Source organism: Staurois parvus, unplaced genomic scaffold (assembly GCF_062004578.1).
Source record: "Staurois parvus isolate SC_StPar_1 unplaced genomic scaffold, SC_StPar_1.0 ptg000668l, whole genome shotgun sequence".
NCBI lineage: Eukaryota > Metazoa > Chordata > Amphibia > Anura > Ranidae > Staurois > Staurois parvus.
The window spans coordinates 4,297,825-4,319,368 of NW_028318464.1; the positions used below are offsets into that span (position 1 = coordinate 4,297,825).

The 21,544-nt window shown below is 42.4% G+C and overlaps 1 protein-coding gene across 1 annotated transcript; it reads left to right on the top strand.

The window, feature by feature from the left end:
• The first annotated feature begins 672 nt into the window (after positions 1 to 672).
• TBCB (tubulin folding cofactor B) lies at positions 673 to 21,381 on the top strand. Its single transcript, XM_089651968.1, has 6 exons — positions 673 to 856; positions 4,567 to 4,710; positions 4,809 to 4,905; positions 9,259 to 9,450; positions 15,035 to 15,107; positions 20,923 to 21,381. The coding sequence occupies exons 1-6, from the start codon at positions 740 to 742 to the stop codon at positions 21,038 to 21,040; spliced, it is 741 nt and encodes a 246-aa protein (XP_089508094.1). The 5' UTR covers positions 673 to 739; the 3' UTR covers positions 21,041 to 21,381.
• The last annotated feature ends 163 nt before the right edge of the window (positions 21,382 to 21,544 follow it).

Below are 21,544 nucleotides of genomic sequence, written 5' to 3' on the forward strand. Positions count from 1 at the left end.
GGAAGGAAGTGTGTGCAAAACAAATTGGTCTGGCCGCAAAATGGTTAATGGATCCCTCTCTTCATTTCTCAGTGTGTGAAGAAAACACTTGCCTGTGTCCCCTCCAGAATCTTCCTTTCCTTCACCCACCACCATGTGAACCTGAGGAGTTGCTGCATGGTAAGTCCCCAGCACATACAACACACCATTCTGATTGTATACACCTTGATAAGGCCTGGTCTCCTAGTTACTGCTCAGTTCAATACACGTCTACTACTCCTATGGAGGGAGAAAGGTCCGCTCTACCTCATACTCAGTTCCCTCACCTTCAGCACACACTATCACACCATAACTGTTTGCGCTCCAAAATCTGCGTTCCAGTGCAACACGCTCTGACTTCCGCACGCACCCTCCTCCTCCTTCCTATTGGTTTTCTACCGGGCGTAGAGCATGTTTATTGGTTACGTGAGAGACATGTTCCGCTCGCCTATGACTATAAGTATTCTCGTTGGCCCGTACAGTGGGCGTGTTCAAATAGTGCCGCACTTCCTATATTACCATTGGTCCCCTTTGTCAGTGGTTGGTAGGAACAAGTTGGTGATTGGCCGCTGTGCTGAAGTCATATTGAATATTCCTATTGGCTGAACTGAGGCCTATAGCGTCTTTGTTATTTGTCGTTGTGACTTAGGGAGCTCTGCTATTGGCTGAGAGCTTCTTCTCGTTCATCCCGAGCTTGGAAGCAGCAGCAGCCGTCTCAGTCATGAGCTCCGTCGCTATCAGTTCGGCTCCGGTGGTCACCGTCCGCGTCAGCAGCAGCCTGAACTCGTTCACGGCAGAGAAGAGGCTGGACAGAGGGCTGACTCTGGCGGAATTGAAGGTGTGGAGGGGGATAAAGGCCCTGAGGGAGACATGTGATAGCTGGGGGGGGCTGGTTCGGGTCAGGATGTATTCGGTGTGATGTGAGGGGTGTGTGTGTTGTGTTCAGTGCAGGGGCTGCCTTGCAGTCAGCAGCTTGGAGCTCCTCATTAGGGGGAGTGTACAGTTGTTGCACCCGCCCCCCCCCCCCCCATCCTCATTATAGGCCCCAGAGGTGAGGGGACCCAATCCCACCAGCTCAATCACAATATTCCCAACCAACACCTTCCTGAAATTTTCTGTAGATGTACATGGGTGCTGCAGTGACTGCCAGCTGGGATCCAAAAATGTCCAAAGCAAGAAGTGTGTCACCAGCACTGCGCGGATCACCAGAATGGGTCCAAAGCATTGTCTGGTGACCACATCTTAGTTCCAGTAGTGACTCTTCAGAGCCATGCAGGAGCCCTTCATCAGCATCATGTATGGTGTGTACAGGGCACATCGAGAACAATTGTTTTCTCTATATCCTTGCTTGATCCTGACAGACCCAACACAAGGACAGATTGCCCAGTTCACACCACTTGCTGACCGCTCACAGTACTTTTACTGGGACATATAAATGGAATGACTGAATGGAATGCCCTTAGAGAATAAATCTTTAGCAGACATACTCTCCAGGTTCAGTGGTGATGTTTAAAATTGAGGTGAAGTGGGATTAATATTGTTTTCTAAGGAACAACGAGGATGAATGACCAAAAGGAATGGCCATACATTATATTGGAAAGCAAGATGTGTTTGCAGTCAAAACCATTAGGTGTATAAGAGAAAAAAAACGTTAGTGGACGTACTCTTCAAATTCAGTGGTGATGTTTACAATTGAGATTAAGCAGGATTATCATTGCTTTCTATGGAACAACAAGGTGAATAACAAGAATGTCCATTGAATATAATGGGAAGCAAAATATGAGTGTATTTGCAGAAAAGTCTGTGCCATGTAGAAAATTAACCTTTACCACAGTGTGTTCCCCAAGTAGAGTAGCAGATTGTAAAATTGCAATCACCTGGAAATAAATTCATATATTGCTTCCCACTGTACTCTCTGGGAGTTCCCTTCTGTCATTCACCTTTTGTCTTTCCTTAGAAAACTATAATAATCCAACTTCATCTTAATTTTAAACATCACAACTGACCTTGGAGAGTATGTCTGCTAAGGATTTATTAGGCACGTTGAATGGTTCTGACTCCAGGTCATATTTTACTCTATGGGCATTCCTTTGTGTCATTCAGCTTTGTCTTTCCATAGAAAACCGCTATAAACCCAAATAATTTTAATCTTACAATCTGCTACTCTGCTTGGGAAACACCTGTGGTAAAGATTACATTTCTGTTTCTCAGATTTGCCTGCAAATTAGTTTATATTTTGTTTTCCATTCTCTATGGGCATTCCCTTCTGTTCCATTTCTCTCTATGGGCATTTCATCCCCCTGATAAATACGGGCATTCCATTCTGTCACTCCTTTTAATATGTCCCCTTTTACAGTGGGCGGCATGTACAGGCAGAGCGACGTACTACTGCACAGACTCCCCCTATGTGATCACAATGTCAGCAAAGCTGTTATGAATCAATATGAACCTTTGCTTCCCTTGCTAGTGACCTGTGATTGGCCCACAGCTCTCACATGGTACCTGGGCCAATCACAGCACCCTGTACAATGTAATTAGCTGTAGTCAGTCACAGATCACTAGTATTCTGAACTGTCATGAACTTAACCCATTCATGACCGTTCAAAGCATTGCTAGTGCAATCAATAATCTTTATTGACCTGCAAGTAACACTGAACTGTTCTAATGAAAGTAGTATTTGTAAAAAAAATACCAAGATAGATTGCAGCCACAACTGCCAGAAGAATTGTTTGGGATACAAAGAAAAACTCACAGGTAATCTCAGGAGAAATACAGACTGTTCTGGAAAAAGACAGTGTGGTTGTTTCAAGGAACACAATATGACGGTACTTTTAACAAAAATAAGTTGCATGGTCAAGTTGCCAGAAAGAAGCCTTTACTGCGGCAACGCCAAGAAAAGCCCAGTGAGGCATGTCAAGGTGTTATATGGTATATTGTAACAGGGCTCTTTTGTAGTACATCCTCATATGCATAACTTTCTCTGCCTGCCTCAGCCAGTCAGAGTGGGGGCCAGGTGACTAGTAGATCATGCCTTCAGCTTGCCAAACCACTGTCCCCACAGCATCAAGCACCATGGATTATTTATGTCATTTGCAGCTGAGCAGGCGCCACCCATAGAGGAGAAGGCGGACATGGACTGAGCAAGCGGCTGCATCAGCTGCTACCTCCTGTAGTTCCAGCTGCAGTATAAGGCAGAATATCTACTGCATTCCGCCTCTTAACCCTGCTAACCAGAGCAGTGTCTGCAGGAGCTGCAAGATGGAGAGAGGAGCTCTGTGGTGCACTGAAAGTGGGCTCTCCACTCTCTTGCATTAACTTCATCAGGTCAGAGAGTTTGCACAATACTGAAATGGCCATAATAGCATCTAAAACTCTGTTACTATTTTAGGGGGCTGTTACAATTTTCAGGGGTGGTTAAATGTTTTTACCACCCCTCCCAACTGCATTTCCTTTAGCTGCAGTGACCAGGGTTGTACACATGGCTGCAGCAGGAATTATACACCCTGTCACGCTTGTTGGGTGTAGCTCCCACCAAGCATGACCCATTCAAGTGAATAAAGCTGCTCTGCCATCTTTTGCAGTACAGCAACCAAGGGGTTAAAGTAGGCATTGAGGAGGCGTTGTACCGCCACCTCGTCACCTGCAATAACCCATTTGACCCCCACACAATCACGCAGTTGCGGGGCACTTGCAGAGTGGCTCTATTTACTTGAATGGGTCGCAGTTGTTGGGGGGTAGCACCCTCTAAAAGCAACTGGGGGAATAATGTATGCTGTGACATGTGTACACCCTTGGCTGCTGCCCTACTGACACCATCCATTGCTCTGCTGACTGACCCTGTCCTACTGACACCAACCTCTGCCCTACTGTCACTGTCCACACACCGTCCCCTGCTTTACTGACTGACACTGTCCACTTTTAAGGTAGGCTAAGTTTATATTTTTACAGTGACATCTGTTTTATTATATTTTTCTACATTTTCCTTACTATTTAATTAGGTCTTGGTAGTTAATTTCTAAAATAAAAAAAAAAAAATGGCACTGGTGATCTTTCATGTTGTTTAGGTAGATCTTCACCTCTCAAAGATTGCCTACCCCTATAATGGAGAATCCAAAGTTGCTTACGGGTAGCTGAGAGACACTCAGCCCAACTCTATTTTGTTTAGGGTGCAGGATAGGAATGCTTCATCTCACTGCCGGAACACAGCACTGTATGTAGCTGAGGCTGTATACAGTTTATACAGCATATCCGGCTGGCACACCTTTTTAGTGTGGGAAATAATTGGTTTGAGCCAGCTTGGCCCAAACAATTTTAAATTGACAGTAAAGCAGGAAATCAGCTTTACGTGTACAACATGGGGAACAGGCTTGCTATTCATTGCATAGGCAAAGCATAGGTTATGTTTAAAGATAATCTGGGCAAAATGACAATCTTTGGCAGATAAAACCGGCACAATTGCATTTTTAAAGTATGCTTTATGTGGCTTATATATTTGATTTTATCAATTGAAAACTGATTAATAGGTTTGTAATGTCCTTGTCATTGCAGTGTAAACTAGAACTGGTGGTTGGGTCTCCGGCCTCTTGTATGGACTTAAAGTTATACAGTACAGACAATACTTTTATCCAGAACTTGGACCAGGATGATGCACTACTAGGCTCTTACCCTGTGGATGAGGGCTGTAGAATTCATGTGAGTAACTGCTCCAACTCCAGAGGTGTCACTATGCAAGTTTTAAGAATACATTGATTTTAAAGATAAAGTTGTAAGTAACTTTTCTTTGTTTACAGGTGATAGATAAGAGTGGTGCTAAAGTTGGGGAATTTGAAGATCTGTCCAGAGTGGAGAAATATGAAATTTCAGATGATGCCTATGACAAACGATCAGGTTAGCAGGAGAGTGGAAATGTTTTCAAAGTCTTCTTGTCTAAGGGACATAATCGAAGTCCCAATCTACTTGTCCCTCAATACAATCTACTTGTCCTGATTAAAAAAAAAAAAAAAAAAATTCCCAGAATGGAAAATACAAAGAGTTGATTTTTATTTATTGCTTTTATGTCTAGGGCTTTTAAAAATGAAAGGGGCTGCATGGCGACTTAAACTTTTTAATATTTTTTATTTTTTCCTAGAAGATGTATTTGAACTCCCATCCTTTTTCTTTTTCTTTTTTTTTTAAAGCAGAGGCCCTAAAGAATTACCTGGTGGGTTTTGCAATTTTTTTTTGTCACACGGCATTTGCACAGCAGTTTTTCATACAAATTTTTTTTTAAATACACTTTTTGGAATTTTAATGCAAAAAAACACAATATATGACCCATTTTTTTGGTAAGATATAAAAGATGACGTTATGCCAAGTAAACAGATACTAAACATGTCATGCAATGGCTCCATTTGTTTCCATTGCATACACCCATGCAATGGCAACAAACGGCGTAAATTTTACTAGCCATAGTTGATGCTTTAATAGCTTTTACAGGTTACCACTTTAGATTTACACAGGAGATCTGGTGCTAGAATTACTGCCTTCGATCTGAATTGCAGGTTGATACCTTACGTGTGTGTAACAATTGCTGTTTGCATACATGCAGGACTGACGCATGCATTCATTTTTGCACGCGAGCATGGGGGGATAGGGGTGCTTTTAAAATAATTTATTTATTTTGACACTGTCGCTTTAATTTTTTTTAATTGCATTTATTGCTATTATGAGGAATGTAAACATCCCATGTGACAGCAAGAGGCAGTGATAAGTACTCTTTATGGAGAGATCTGGGGTTAATAAGACCCCATATCCCTCCTCTGCCCTGAAAAGCATTTGATCACACCAAGATCAGTGTAATCAAATGCTTTCCATTTTTTAAAATGCTGCCGTTTCCATCCGGTAAAGTGATGTATGCTCATCGCTTCCTGTTTCCAATATCATAGAAACGGAGTGGTGCTGGTCTTTGTCGACCTCTATGATCAGCCAGCAGAAGCACTGCCTGGTTGTTCGGGTGTCCCGGATTGGACAGGGTTTGTCTCCCTTCCTAGTGGATGGGACTCGCAGTACAAGGCTGCAGATAACAATAACTGAATTATAACAACAAACATAAATTAAAAATGTAAATAAAAATAAAATAAAAAATATATTATCTGCACATATTAATCATATATTACCAACAAAAATAATAAATATATAAAAAAAGTAAATAAAATAAAAATTAAAAAATAATACAAATATTTATCTCCAGAGAACAATAATCAGATTATCAATTATCAGATAAATAGAAAATAATAAAAATATCAAAATAAATGCAAATATAAATAAATATGGATATATTTTATACAAATAAATTATTTAATACATAAAATAATCTGCAGATAACAATCAATAATAAACAAGATTAATAAAAAATAGAATAAATTACAAAATTAAAAATAAAATAATAAAAATAAATATATATTCTGCAGAGAACTGTAATCAGATAATGACTACTACAATAAATACAAATATTAATAGAAAATCTAAATAAATTAATAAAAAAAAAAGTCCTGCCTCTCACTGGTCCAGTCCTGCCCCCCTGCTGCCCATTGGCAGAGAGTGCTGCCAGTCAGAGCCAAGTGTTCTCCATATGGCTGCCCTGCCCTGATTGCATTCTTATGGAGAGCTGCTGGACATGGAGAGCACCTGGCTCTGATTGGTAATGGACAGCGGGAGGGGGGTTGTTACTGGACCGGAGCTTGCCTCTGACAAGCAGAAGGGGGGTGGGTTCCACAGATGTCTGGACAGCCTGCAAACGCCCCCCTCTCCTCCCTGGGGACACCCCTCCCTGGAGCTGCTTTCAGATCTCTTTTACGAGTGCCAACCGTTGGCTCTAAACCCTGCGGCTTGCCCCAGCAGTGCTATTTGTAAAAACGTCTTGCCCAGCGTCCGACACTGCATGCGTCAGGCGATAGAAATTCAACATCCCTGGCTTAGACATTTTAAAATGAGATGTAAATCCCAATAGAACAACATTTGCTTTGTTGAATCAGTTTATCATCTACAATTTCCATTTTTTTGTAATACAGTTTACACCTTTTTTTCATCTGTTATTATATATCAATGCTGCTAATCTTCTGCTGCCTTTTTGCACCCACTTCCTGCCTACATGTACTCCAGCGAAAGCTGCATTTCATTTCTCAGGGTGAGTTTGCTGATGGTGACAACAGTAAACAATGCCATCATAATCTATTCTGGAATGGCCACTTGTAGTTTCCATAAGAAGAGTGGCAACACAGGACCACAGCTGGGAGACAGGAACCAGCATTTATTTCATGAATGCTGCAGATTTAAATACATCGCAAATTATATTTCAAATAACATTGACATGTTAAAGGTTATCCAAGATATTGGCCACATTTTTTGCTTTTTGTTAGCATATACTTTTGATACATCAGGTGTGGGATAACACAAAATGTATTAGCTGATACAGAAGTTTTAATGATTCATTAGCCTCTACGGTACAAAATCTTTAGCATAGCCATAGATGTAGGAAAATAGTCCCTCAATCTGAGTACTCTGAGCTAAATCAGGCATAATCTCATGTCTGCTGGCCTTGCAGAAAATAATGGCCAGCCTTTCTTAACCATTTGCCTACTGGGCACTTATACCCCCTTCCTGCCCAGGACAATTTTTGGCTTTCACTTTGAATGACAATTGAGCGGTCATGCAACACTGTGCCCATATGAATTTTTTTTTCACACAAACAGAGCTTTCATTTGGTCGTATTTACTCACCACTGGGTGTTTTATTGTTTGCGCTATGAACAAAAAAGAGCAAGAAAATTGAAAAAAAATGTTTTTCTTTGTTTCTATTATAAAATTTTGCAAACAGGTAATTTTTTCTCCTTCACTGACGTGCGTTGATTAGGCAGCACTGATGGGCACTGATGGGTGGTACTGACTGACATCACTGCTGGGTGGCACTGCTGGGAACTGATCATCAATGCCAATCCGTCCTCTGACAATTGCCTGTTATCAACAGTACTTTCCTCACGCTGTCACAGCGTGAGGAAAGTGCAGCCGATCATATGACGCCCTCCCAGAACTGGACAATCGTGCTGTAGCCGTCATTCAGCTATAGCGCGGTTGGCAAGTGGTGAAGCTGGCCATAGACTTTTTTTTTTTTTTTTTTCTCCCATTCAGCCTGTGAGTGGATGGAGGAATCCCTCTGCCGGGACATTGTATCCTGATAGCAGAATATTTTGCTGTCAAAATACACTGATCACCTTCTACAACCACTGGTCAATAAAGGTTTTCCACTATCAAATGATCGACTTCTGTCAAGCAGGGTTGGTCACACACTGATGGAATTGGGCCAGTCCCTGCTGAACCAGCCAAATTTCAATACATGTATGGCCAGCTTTAAATGGAGCATTTGAGTGGACAGTTTGGCTTGGTTTGGCTGAGCTAAAACAAATTATACGGTGCCCTCTAAAGACTTTTTTTTTTTTTTCTTAGAGCAAACACTATGTGCATTTAGTTCAGGCAGGAAATAAGAGACTCTTTTTAAGAGATGTCAGAGCAAAGGTGTCACCCTTGGGTCCCTTTCATACCACAACACTATGTGCTGTGACGCTGTATCATTCAGTGACACGTGTTACAGTGTGTTAAACAGCCCAAAATGAAAGAGCTGAAAACACACTCCAAGGCATATGAAAATGGGCAAAGTTGCTTTTTCTCAAATAGAAAGAAAACAAACAGGGCGCACCGGCCTAGTGCATTACCTTAAAAAACATTTATCAAAGCGATAAAAGTAGGTATTGTACTCACAAACAACAATATGTCAAAGGCACATCATGAAAGAACAGCTCTGTCCAATCCGCACTACGGGTGTATCTGCAATGGGAACCAATGTTCATGCGTTTCGAGGACTTGCCTCTTCCTCAGAGCCAACCGGATTTGTGCACCAAAGTAGCAATGCCACAGCATTAGATAGGTTGTCACTAGTGATCCTGTTATTTTATACATTGGTACCATTGATAAAATCTTTAACGTGAAATGACCATTAGAGCATTGGTGCAACCCCAACTGATAGCTTTACAAGACACTATCCATTAAAGTTGATTAAAGCTGAAGTCTTGTAGTTATGTGGTATGTAGCACTGGTACCACCGTTAGGTTTGTGTTTGTAATTACTGTGTGGTGTTGTTTCTTGGGTTTGGCATACTTTTATCTATGTATACAGGAATGTTCTTCAAATATGTCTCTACTCCCTGTAGACTCAGTACGGTCTTTCCTAAAGAGGAATATGATGGGAAAATTCAACGAGGCGGAGGCAGCTCAGAAAACAGCAGAACAGCAGCATAAGCTAGAGGAGGAGAGGCTGGCAGCTGGGTCAATTACAATAGGATCTCGATGTGAGGTGCGAGTGACTGGACAGCCTACTAAGCGGGGCACAGTTATGTTTGTTGGTGAGTAATCAGCCTTGGGATTGCACATAAAAATGGTTTCTGGAGATTCATGAGTTTATATCCCACATAAATCTGTTAATCTGAAATCTAAAACTTTTCACGCCTTAAGCACTGAAGAGGTTTTTTCACTCAACATGATCAGATCCAAGAAGAAAAATCAGCCTGTTGTTGGTTGGTATTGCTGTTTGTATGAAAAAAGCTCCTATCTCAAGGTCAAATTAAACCTGAACTCTGGACAAGTTATCATTTGTCACACATCATTACTTTTCCTGTGTAGAATTTAAAGTGTTACTAAACTCAGAACCTTGTATTCTGTCTAGTCTCCCACAGCACACACTACATGTAAATGCAATTATTTTAGTAAATATAAACTGCTAAATACCATTTCTCATCAGCCATTAGAGCAGTCCTGTGACTTCTATCAGCGCTTGCAGAGCACTGGTTACAGCTTGTAGGAGGAGTTTTCTTTTTGCTCTAGGAGGATGCAGTACCCCTGACCTCTGTCTGGACAGTGCTGATTGGGCCTGTGCTGATCATAGGCACTCTCCCAATGGAAAAAAAAAAACTAGCAATACACACCAAACTGAGCATGTCTGTACACGATATATCTTATCAAGAGATAAGAGAGGAACACCGGAAGAAGGGAAAAATCAGAGAAATTAGGATCAAACAGCATATTTACACAATGAAAAGGATTAACACCTTAGGTTTCACAGTGAGTATATCAAGCATACTTTACTGCATATACAGACTGATTTTACTTTTGTGGGTTTAGTAACATTTTAGGTGTGTGTGCGCTCAAAAACTGTATTCATGGCCAAAAAATATTGGCACCCCTGAATTTCTGTCACTGCCCAGAAATTTGTTGTAATTACAAATGTTTGGGCATTCTCATGTTTTTCTTTTTTTTGTATTGGTATGACACAAAAAAGTGGAGAAAAAAAGAGTCAAATCTGACACATTTCACGCAAAACCCCAAAAATGGACTGGACAAACTGTATTGGCACCCTTGATTTTTTAATATTTGGTAGTACACCCCTCGGAAAAAAATAACTGAAATCAGTCGCTTCCTGTAACCATCAATAAATTCCTTACACCTCTCTACTGGAATTTTGGACCACTCTTCTTTCGTCACCTGCTCCAGGTCTCTCAGAATGGAAGGGTTCCTTTTCCCAACTGCTGTTTTTATATTCCTCTACAGCTGTTCTATGGGATTGAGATCTGGTCTCATTGCTGGCCAGTTCAGTAATCTCCAGTGCTTTGTCCTAAACCCTTTCTGGGTGCTTTTTGAATTGTGCTTTGGGTCATTGTCCTGCTGTAAGATCCATGACCTCTGATGGAGACCCAACTTTCTGACACTGGGCCCTACATTGCACCCCAGAATTCTTTGGTAGTCTTCAGATTTCATAATGCTATGCACATGGTCAAGACATCCAGTGCCTGAAGCAGCAAGGCAACCCCAAAACATCAGAGAATCTTCACCATGTTTGACTGCAATCTCTGTTTATGTACCGACAAATATCCCCTGTGATAGCAGTAGGCAGTGACAGGTACTCCTTCTTTTTTTTTTTTTTTTTTTCTTTCTGATAAATCTGTGATCTTATTAGTCTGTACATCTCTCCTCTGCCCTTTAAAGATCTTATCACACCAAGATTGGTGTGATCAGATGATTTCCCAATTTTAAAATGGCACTGTTCTATATCCAGTTAAACCAAAATGATGAAATGCTTCCAGTTTTTTAGACCAGTCTATCCAGTCTCTGATCAGCTGTGTGGTCAGCCTGCATCCTTGGGTTCCCCGGTAGGACAGGTGGGGAGATGTCCCTTACCACTGCTTGTAAAAGCGATCCAGCAGCTAATTAGCCAATAGGATTGTTTTTACATTAAAGCCAACTGCCAGGTGAAAAAAACGATACCAGGTATAAGCACTGAAAGTCCAGTAATATACCAATATTTTGCTGGTATTTTTTGGGCATATATGTAACAGAGAACATGGGCACATGATGAATTGGGTCTGTAGACCAATAGGACCACAATTCATTTTTTTTTTTTTTTTTGGAATGCCCATGTTGAGGGTTAGGCCCAAAAAAGTTTAAATTCGGAAACTGTGATAGATTTCCATGTAAATTGTCTGGTAAATGCTGAATTTCGGTGTGTGGCGATGTATTGTTGTTGTGCATGTACATTGCTTTGGCCCACAATCAATTGATACAAATCTTCTGTGAAAAACGGTGGAGGGGCTAAACGCTAGTGCTGACAGCGAACGGGGCTGATCCTGCTAACGCTGTGTTTTTGGGGACACTATACTAAAGGGACACGCGTATAGTTCTGTTCGTGATCAATATATTGATCCATACAAAAACTATACTAGTATTGGCGATGATCAACGACCTATAGAGTATGGGCAATCTAATGCTAGCTGACACTGGCTGAGAGGGGCGCTAACTGAGCCTGACACTATCTGATGACGCTATTGGCAGTAATACAGTGATCAGTGAAAATTTCTATATACTGACACTGTACTAATGGCACTGGCTGGCTGACGGAGTGATCAAAGTGTTAATAGGGGCGATCAAAGAGTTAAGTGTGTGTTTTTTAAATGTAGTGCTTTTAATCAGTGTGGTGTTCTCTTCTCTTCCTGGACCGACACGGGGGTAGCAAGGGGGGCCCACTCACGCTCTCTCACCTGGAAATAGCGCCATAACGGTACGTCACTTTGCCCAGAGTTGCCACTCATCCACACATTGTGGGCAGGCAGGTGGTCGGCAAGTAGTTTAAAAAAAAAAAAAAAAACTTTTTTTTTTTTTTTTTTTTTTTTTTTTTTTTTAAATGTTCAAGATTTTATTTATTTTTTTGTAATGCAGTAGTAAACCGCAGCTTTAAAAAAAAAAAAAAAATCCCCTGCAAGGTACTGTCATAATGTGCTAATATTCATCGCATCCTATCACATTATGAAGGACTTGCCTTAAAAGGAAAAGACCTCCAGCCACTGCAGAGGCTTCCATCTTCACCCGCTCTTCCTTCTGGGTTCGCAAGTTCTGGCCGTCTGACTGGCTGAGCCATGATGACGTCACTCGCACACTGGAGTCCCTGGCCACGGCACAGTGCTCTGAAGGAACAACACGGGTATGCCATTCCTTCAGAGCGCATGCGCTGGCTGTCAAAAAAAAAAAGAACCCATATTCCCTAAATGGTGCACTTTTAGGAATTATTCATTTTACCTATAGGTCAATTTTATTATAAGCTTACCTGTAGGTAAAGGTATAAAAAAAAAAAATTACTAGCACTTTCATTTTTTTTTTTTTTTCTTTTAAATACTTTCATCAGAGTAGTTCGATGTTACCATAGTAACTTTGTGCTACTCTGGGGGGAGGGTGATCAGGGAATTTTTTTTTTTTTTAATTGCAGGAGCAATAAAGATTATTGTAATGCTTGCTTTGAACTGTTATGAATGGGTTAAGTTCATGACAGTTCAAAAACCAGTGATCTGTGATTGGCTACAGCTAATAACATGATATAGGGTTCTGGCCCATGTACGATGTGAGAGCTGTTGGCCAATCACAGCTCATCAGGAAGAGAAGCAAAGCTGTTATGAATCAGATTGATTCGTAACAGCTTTGCTAACACTGTGATCATATAGCAAACACTGGGTCCTGACTACCGGGATCTGCATTCCGCTGTCTGGTGGACGCAGCTGGCGTGCGCAGGGGGGTGGAATTAGGGGTGTTGGGGGATGTGCTGCTCCACTCGGGCGCCCAGTGCCCCCCTGTGTTAGTACAGTCAGAGCAACTTAGCAGTACGTCACTCTGCCTGTAGCTGCTACCCGTCCGCAGTGCAAGTACTGCAGGCAGTCAGCAAGTGGTTAAGATTTCTGCCTTTATTTCTTTAAAAAAAATAAATAAATTCTTCCCCCACAACATGAAAAAATGTACATTTGTCACCTATATCTACAGTGGGGCAATTTAGTCAGCCACCAATTGTGCATGTTCTCCCACTTAAAAAGATGAGAGAGGCCTGTAATTGGCATCATAGGTAGACCTCAACTATGAGAGACAAAATGAGAAAAAAAATCCAGACAATCAGTTTGGTCAGAGACATTCACACCAGTGGCCTGCTGGAGGTCATTTTGTAGGGCTCTGGCAGTGCTCATCCTGTTCCTCCTTCTACAAAGAAGCAGATATCAGTCCTGATGGGTTAAGGATCTTCTACAGCCCTATCCAGCTCTCCTAGAATAAGTGCCTGTCTCCTGGAATCTTCTCCTTGCTCTTGAGACTGCTGGGAGACACAGCAAACCTTCTGGCAATGGCACGTATTGATGTGCCATCCTGGAGGAGTTGGACTGCCTGTGCAGCCTCCGTAGGGTCCAGGTATTGCCTCATGCTAGCAGTAGTGACACTTACCCTAGCCAAACACAAAACTAGTGAAAAACAGAACAGATGAGTAGGGAGAAAATGTCAGTGGCCTCCACCTGTAAAACCATTTCTGTTTTGGGGGTCATCTCATTATTGCCCATAATTTCATTAGTACCAAATAGCTGAAACTGATTAACAACCCCCTCTGCTACTTAACTGACCAGATCAATATCCCAAGAGTTTAATTAACTTGATGCTATATTCTGATTTAAAAAATTTTTGAGCAGCGTAGTTGATGTGTGACATAGGTAGAATAATATATTTCGTGTTCCCCAATAGTGTCTTGTAGATATGCTTCCCAAAGGAAAGGTGATCCAAGTAGGACTGAGTATTGATTACTTAGTAAGGCTTGGTAGAATTGGGAGATACATTTATCTGATGGAGTAGCAATGGAAAATATAAACTCTGTATCAGCATTAGCTCTTGTATGCATCTAAGAGGTTTTGTTAAGGATCGTATAAACTGTGACAATTGGAGGTTTCGCCATGTGTCATTTGTTGAAATTGTTAGGATCTTTAAGTTCCTCCAGGTGCATGAATGAAGAATGGTGAGTAACATGGTGGTATTCATATATTGCAAATGGCCTAAATGTGAAAACCTGTGTTACGATTTGGAAAAGGTTTTGTTCACTGTAAAAGATCTGAAGACTTGTAGGCTTTCTGCAAAGAGAGAACGCATGTAAAATATATGGAGCTTTAGATATAAGTGGTGCAGGAACAGGGAAATAGAACTGTCACTTGCAACTGACAGTTTTAAAGGAGAAGTGCATCTTTAACACAGTTGTCCTTTAATCATTCCCTGTCCCCTGGGGTGTTTTGTAAATGTTTGTCACTCCAGTGCTGGTCACATGAACAGTGCCAAGGCATCTGTCATGTTTTTTTTACTGAAGACGAAGGAAGGAATGATATTATGTCAGTCAACAGATATGCCTCGGTTCCAGTATTCCTTTTTAGCAGAGACCTTGTGACCACATGAATGGTACCAGAGTAAATTGTTTGTAGGATTCCAAGGTAAAGGTAAATGTTTTGAAACATTCTATGCCTGTTTATAATTCTCCATTGGAGGATTGTGCTTAATGTAAGATTCTCCATCTATTTGTTACCGTGTTGAATAAGAGGAATTACTGGGCCACATCACCTTTCTGATTTCCTGCTATTTTGGTCTCTTTTCTAGGTCTGACTGATTTTAAACCAGGGAACTGGGTTGGTGTTAAATATGATGAACCTTTGGGGAAGCACGATGGAAGGTAAGAAACATTTCTGTTGCAGGTTGGGGTAAAATTAAACTCCTAGTTTAAATTAAAATCTAGAAAAAAAATCTAGTAGGGAGATTTTTACATTTCCAAACATAAACTTTAATAATAAACCTATATGAACTCCAAGGAAAAACTAATTATTGCCCCACAGTCTGCTTTTAATTTCCCTACTGATTATAGTGCCACCTAGTGTGGAGACCCAATAGTGTAAATTAAACCGTGCTATGGAAAGATTTCAACCATGCATATAAATAAGTGTGTGTGTTTGTGTGTCTGTATAGACCAGGCATGTCCAAAGTCCGGCCCGCGGGCCATTTGCGGCCCGTGTTACGGACTGAAACGGCCCCACAGGTGAGCTACCCAAATATATAACTTACGGCCCCCGGTAGTGATTCCTTGAAAGCTACTGAGGACTCCAGCTATCTCTTGACATCATTAGCTGGCGCAGGAAGGAGAGCCCAAATCTCGCGACGTCCGAGATCTCGTGAGATTTGGGCTTTCCTTCTCTGTGTGCCGGCTGATGACGTCAATTCCCGCTCGACAGATCCCTGGAGTCCTCAGTGGCGTTCGCAGAATCACTAGTGGAGGGCCGTAAGTTATATATTGGGCAGCTCATCTGTGGGGTCCGGAACGTGGGCCGAGGGATCTCAGGTGGTGCGCAGGGAATTGCTACTGGGGCTACCATTTACCGTATTTTTCGCTCCATAAGACGCACTTTTTTCCCCCAAAAAAAGGGGGGAAAATGTCAGTGCGTCTTATGGAGCGAATATAAAGCAGCCGGTCTGGTATTTCTGCCGCCACCATGTCAGAATACCGGGCCGGCCGCTCAGCTGTTGTATCCTGCAGGGCCTTACCTGTTCCTCGCTCCAGCGCTGCACAGTCTTCCCGCGCTGGCTTCTGTGACAGCCGGGTGCCCACTGCGCTTCGCTTTGTGAATGGTCATCGCAGTCTCTGGTCATCCTCTGTACTGTGTCAGCAGTCTCTGGTCATCTCCTCTACTGTGTCCGCAGTCTCTGGTCATCTCCTGTACTGTGTCCGCAGTCTCTGGTCATCTCCTGTACTGTGTCCGCAGTCTCTGGTCATCTCCTGTACTGTGTCCGCAGTCTCTGGTCATCTCCTGTACTGTGTCCGCAGTCTCTGGTCGTCTCCTGTACTGTGTCCGCAGTCTCTGGTCGTCTCCTGTACTGTGTCCGCAGTCTCTGGTCGTCCCCTGTACCGTGTCCGCAGTCTCCGGTCGTCCCCTGTACCGTGTCCGCAGTCTCCGGTCGTCCCCTGTACCGTGTCCGCAGTCTCCGGTCGTCCCCTGTACCGTGTCCGCAGTCTCCGGTCGTCCCCTGTACCGTGTCCGCAGTCTCCGGTCGTCCCCTGTACCGTGTCCGCAGTCTCCGGTCGTCCCCTGTACCGTGTCCGCAGTCTCCGGTCGTCCCCTGTACCGTGTCCGCAGTCTCCGGTCGTCCCCTGTACCGTGTCCGCAGTCTCCGGTCGTCCCCTGTACCGTGTCCGCAGTCTCCGGTCGTCCCCTGTACCGTGTCCGCAGTCTCCGGTCGTCCCCTGTACCGTGTCCGCAGTCTCCGGTCGTCCCCTGTACCGTGTCCGCAGTCTCCGGTCGTCCCCTGTACCGTGTCCGCAGTCTCCGGTCGTCCCCTGTACCGTGTCCGCAGTCTCCGGTCGTCCCCTGTACCGTGTCCGCAGTCTCCGGTCGTCCCCTGTACCGTGTCCGCAGTCTCCGGTCGTCCCCTGTACCGTGTCCGCAGTCTCCGGTCGTCCCCTGTACCGTGTCCGCAGTCTCCGGTCGTCCCCTGTACCGTGTCCGCAGTCTCCGGTCGTCCCCTGTACCGTGTCCGCAGTCTCCGGTCGTCCCCTGTACCGTGTCCGCAGTCTCCGGTCGTCCCCTGTACCGTGTCCGCAGTCTCCGGTCGTCCCCTGTACCGTGTCCGCAGTCTCCGGTCGTCCCCTGTACCGTGTCCGCAGTCTCCGGTCGTCCCCTGTACCGTGTCCGCAGTCTCCGGTCGTCCCCTGTACCGTGTCCGCAGTCTCCGGTCGTCCCCTGTACCGTGTCCGCAGTCTCCGGTCGTCCCCTGTACCGTGTCCGCAGTCTCCGGTCGTCCCCTGTACCGTGTCCGCAGTCTCCGGTCGTCCCCTGTACCGTGTCCGCAGTCTCCGGTCGTCCCCTGTACCGTGTCCGCAGTCTCCGGTCGTCCCCTGTACCGTGTCCGCAGTCTCCGGTCGTCCCCTGTACCGTGTCTGCAGTCTCCGGTCGTCCCCTGTACTGTGTCTGCAGTCCATTGGTTCAGAATTTTTTTTTTTTCCTGTTTTTCGCCTCTAAAACCTAGGTGCGTCTTATGGTCAGGTGCGTCTTATGGAGCGAAAAATACGGTATCAATTTGGGCTATAATGGATTGGTGCTCAGGATCGCTTGACGTCATCAGACAGTGCAAGGAGAAACAAAGCCCAAATCTCGCGACCTCCGAGATCTCGCGAGATTTGGGCTTTCCTTCTCCCTGTGCTGGCAGAGTGATTTAACACCTGTTTAGATTTGTCATCCAAGTCACAAAATGAAAAGTATGCCGTTTTCAATAAACTTTTGCATAAAATAGTTCATTTGCATTTAATTTTAATGGTTCATCAGAATGTCGGGCAAAATGGTCGGCCCTCGCACATGTTCACTTCATCAAATCTGGCAATCTTCCAAAAAAGTTTGGACACCCCTGGTATAGACCATATACAGCAATTGCAATAAATACAATTATAAAACCAAACTGTGCGTGTGATAACGTAGACTACTAATGTCATAAAAAATACTATGCCAACTTGTGACAACAAAATTAAAGAGAGAAAAAGTCCTTAAATCCAGAGCAGAAGAAAGATTTACACTCCTTAGATGTAAAGGGAAAAATAGTCCCCGTTAAATCACAGTTGAAATCTTTCCATAGCTCTGTTTAATCTACACTATTGGGTCTCAGCACTACGTGGCACTATATTCACATAGAAATTTAACAGCTGGCTGTGGGACAATACATAATTAGTGTTTCTGTTGGCACAGGGTTCATATTTTTTCTACTATGCGCAACCTGATATTTTGGGTGGTTCCACTTGTCGCCATGGATGTTTTCAATTTTATGGAAAGTGTACAGTGAAGATATATGATTTAAAGGGAACATTTTTTTTTTTCTTTTTTCCCTTTTACATCTAAGGATTGTAAATCTTTCTTCTGGTCAAGACTTAAAGCAGAACTCCGGGCAAAAACCTGTTTACTTGTTCTTGTTGCTGATTTCCTACCTTCACTGAAATGTCATCCATTTTCTGGTTCACTCAGTAGTCGCTCTGAAATAACTATTCATTTTCAAATCAAACTGCTAATTCTCTTTGGTTTCCTGTTTGTTGGACCAGTTCCTGCTGTACATCCTATTCCCCCAGCCACTGGTCTTGGCACAATCCTTCTGTGGTTCTTTCCCCAGGAAGCAGTGATGTAATTCAATCCCGCTTGCAGTGGTGGGTGGCCCGAGACTCATTCAACTTGTACATGCCTAGAGTACCGGCCCACATTTACTACAATTCCCTGTGATTGATGGGAACTGTAGTTTCCTATTTCTGCAGAGAGAGAGGAGAGGATATGATGTAATTCCTGCTGTTACACCTACTGCTTGAAAGAACAGATGCTGTTATCTTTTGAATTACAGAGATGAGGTCAAAAATGAAAATTCAATTAGAATTTTATCCTAAATGATGATAATTTGCAAAATATTATTAACTGTTTTGTGTAGGGGGTGTACTAATTGGTAATTATTTATTGCCTATCCCGGAGTTCTTCTTTAAGGACTTTCCCTTTTTTTTTTTGGTGTCACAAGTTGACAAAGTATTTTTAATGATTTTAGTAGTCTACACCATTGTGTCACAAACTTAATAATGTGCATCTCATTTTCTGAACCAGAAGAGCAACTAATATGCAAATTAGCTGCCCCCCATAAAGCAGTATTAAATCCCAAACTAAAAATGTATTGTATTGCAGCTTAGCAATCGTTCGCTGTATTCTGTTTTCTTTGGCTTTTTCCCCTCACCTGGTGATCTGGCCAATAACACACCTCCTGTATTAGTGAAACACAATCCTGGAGAAAGAGCACAGAAGGTGCAGCAGACACCAGCATTGTCAGCCTTGGGGGAATGGGAGCGTTAACTGTATTAGCAGATTGAAACACAATAAAAAAATTGGAGCCAAGCTCCACCTCACACCTTGTAATCCGTTTCTTTTTTGGGATAGAGGTTTTACGTGAATTAAAAAAAAAAAAACTGATCATTTTAACCCCTGTGAGTGTTTAAAATGGTTTGTCTCATCCCTGTAAACTGATACATGCTCCTGGAGAGCTTGAGCTCTGGGGGGAAAAAAAAGGATTGGTAAGCTGCTATATAATAAATGTTCACTTTTGTGTTTTATTACTGCTTTAACCAAAGACTCAGAAATATTGGTCTGCTTCTGTCCCACTTAAATGGGAAACTTTTATTATTTTTAGATATTTAAGACCGTTTAATATCTTTGTTTTACAAACCATGCATGACAAAGGATTCCCAGAGCCCTATCTATATAGCACAGCAGAAGCAATGTGCCTTATCTGAATAGGGATGAGTCATTCAGTTTTGTCTAAGTTTTTCAGCTTGAGCTACAAAGATTTGTGAACCTGCTTTTTAGGTTAGACTGCTAAGCAGTCTTTTAAAGGCACATGAAAAGAGGACATTTTGCTGCCCAAAAACAGAAAAGAAAATATTTAATGTGATTATTTTATATGTTCTGAATTTAAACAATAAAAACAGGAGAAAAATGAGAGAAATATGTACTAAACTCCTTTTATCAGTAAAAGTCAGTGTGCGGAATATTGAGCCCCTACCTGACACTGGCAGACTGCAATACTGGGCACTGCCAGTAGGGACACCCTCTTTGTCCTGGTGACCTTTTTAGCACTGAAATTGAAAGAGAAAATCACACATTTTTAGTGGTCACCAGAACAGGAATGGAGCAGAAATCTTACAATGGACACACTAGATCTGATTACCCTGGAGACTACTAAGGATTTTCTCTTTCTTCCTTTTATGACTATATAACAGAAAGTGAAGAAAAATCTCCCCAATGGGACACAGGCAGGAAAAAAGAAACTGAGAGAAGTTATAAACCTCCAGTATTGTATACAATATGGGAAATATGATTTTGCTTTTAGTTTTACTTTTTAAGGTTTTAAACCAGAACAACTAGGCAACTAGCAATTTGGCAGAGGTCAGCAGTGTCTACATTCATCACTACAAGTTTCTTGGAATCCTTCCTATATTTTTTTGGCCAGATTGGGTGACAGTGGGTTTTCCCTGATGTAACTACTGGCCAGTCTTTGGTAAGAGTACAAGCCATTGCACAGGTTAGAAAACCCATCCAATCTCTTGTTGTCCCATGATAAGCTGGAACTGGCCACCTCCTTCCCTTCCCTCACCATTGATAGTTTGTGAAGTGCTCTTCAGTGCTTGGCATACCACTAACCCTAAGGCCTAGTACACACAATGGAAAAATCGGACAAAAACTACACGCACAGGAAGTTGTATTGGATTGTATGAGAAATTCTGTTTGCTTAGTAGCACTCCCATATTCAACACAAGATAGCATGCAAAAAAAACCATGAGCAATCATTTTTGTGCGATTTTATTATTTATTTATTTTCCTTCTTCTCTCATCATGTGTACTAAGCTTAAGGGGCGTTGCGCCAACAAGATCTACCTGTATAATCCTATTAGTCTCTGTCTGATCAAAGATCTTCTTCTTTTTATCCAGAGTTGAAGGAAAGCGTTACTTCGAATGTGCTCAAAAGTATGGCGCTTTTGTCAAACCACAGTTTGTGGCTGTTGGGGACTTTCCAGAAGAGGATTATGGTCTCGATGATGAAATGTGACAACTTTGTGTGATTTCCTACCTTGGTGCCTCCTTGAAGTTCCATCTACAACCATCATCACGGCGTGTTTCATTCAGTGTATTAATATTGTGAGGAAAGTGATATTTTTTATTTGGTATTTGTATGCATTCATCAATGATCTTGTGCCCTTGCTCGGATAAATTGATGCTGCAGATCTGGAGCCCCTGGCATTAACCAATTTTTGTCATCGATGATAGAGGCGATTGTAAAGAACAAATCGGACTTTGCCTAAATAGCTGTATCTGTACAGACTATGAATAGAATTTAAAGGGAGACAAGCATGTGTGATCATAACATATTAAACTTAAACTTGTTTCTTATACACTTCTGCATGTTTCTGGTAATTTTGAACTGTAAGACATTCTTCTTTTTTTTTTTTTTTTTTTTTTTTTTTTTTTTTTTCCTTTTGCAAGAAACATTTTTTTGCAGAAACAGAGTCATGTTTGTGAGAACAGTAATCCTTCTCTGGACTTGGACATTTAT

Excerpts from the sequence above, each read along its gene's own strand:
- TBCB (XM_089651968.1), top strand. The coding sequence starts at position 740 with ATGAGCTCCGTCGCTATCAGTTCGGCTCCGGTGGTCACCGTCCGCGTC. Across the intron at positions 4,711-4,808 it reads ATGAGGGCTGTAGAATTCAT|GTGATAGATAAGAGTGGTGC; the intron begins GTGAGTAACTGC and ends CTTTGTTTACAG. Across the intron at positions 4,906-9,258 it reads TGCCTATGACAAACGATCAG|ACTCAGTACGGTCTTTCCTA; the intron begins GTTAGCAGGAGA and ends TACTCCCTGTAG.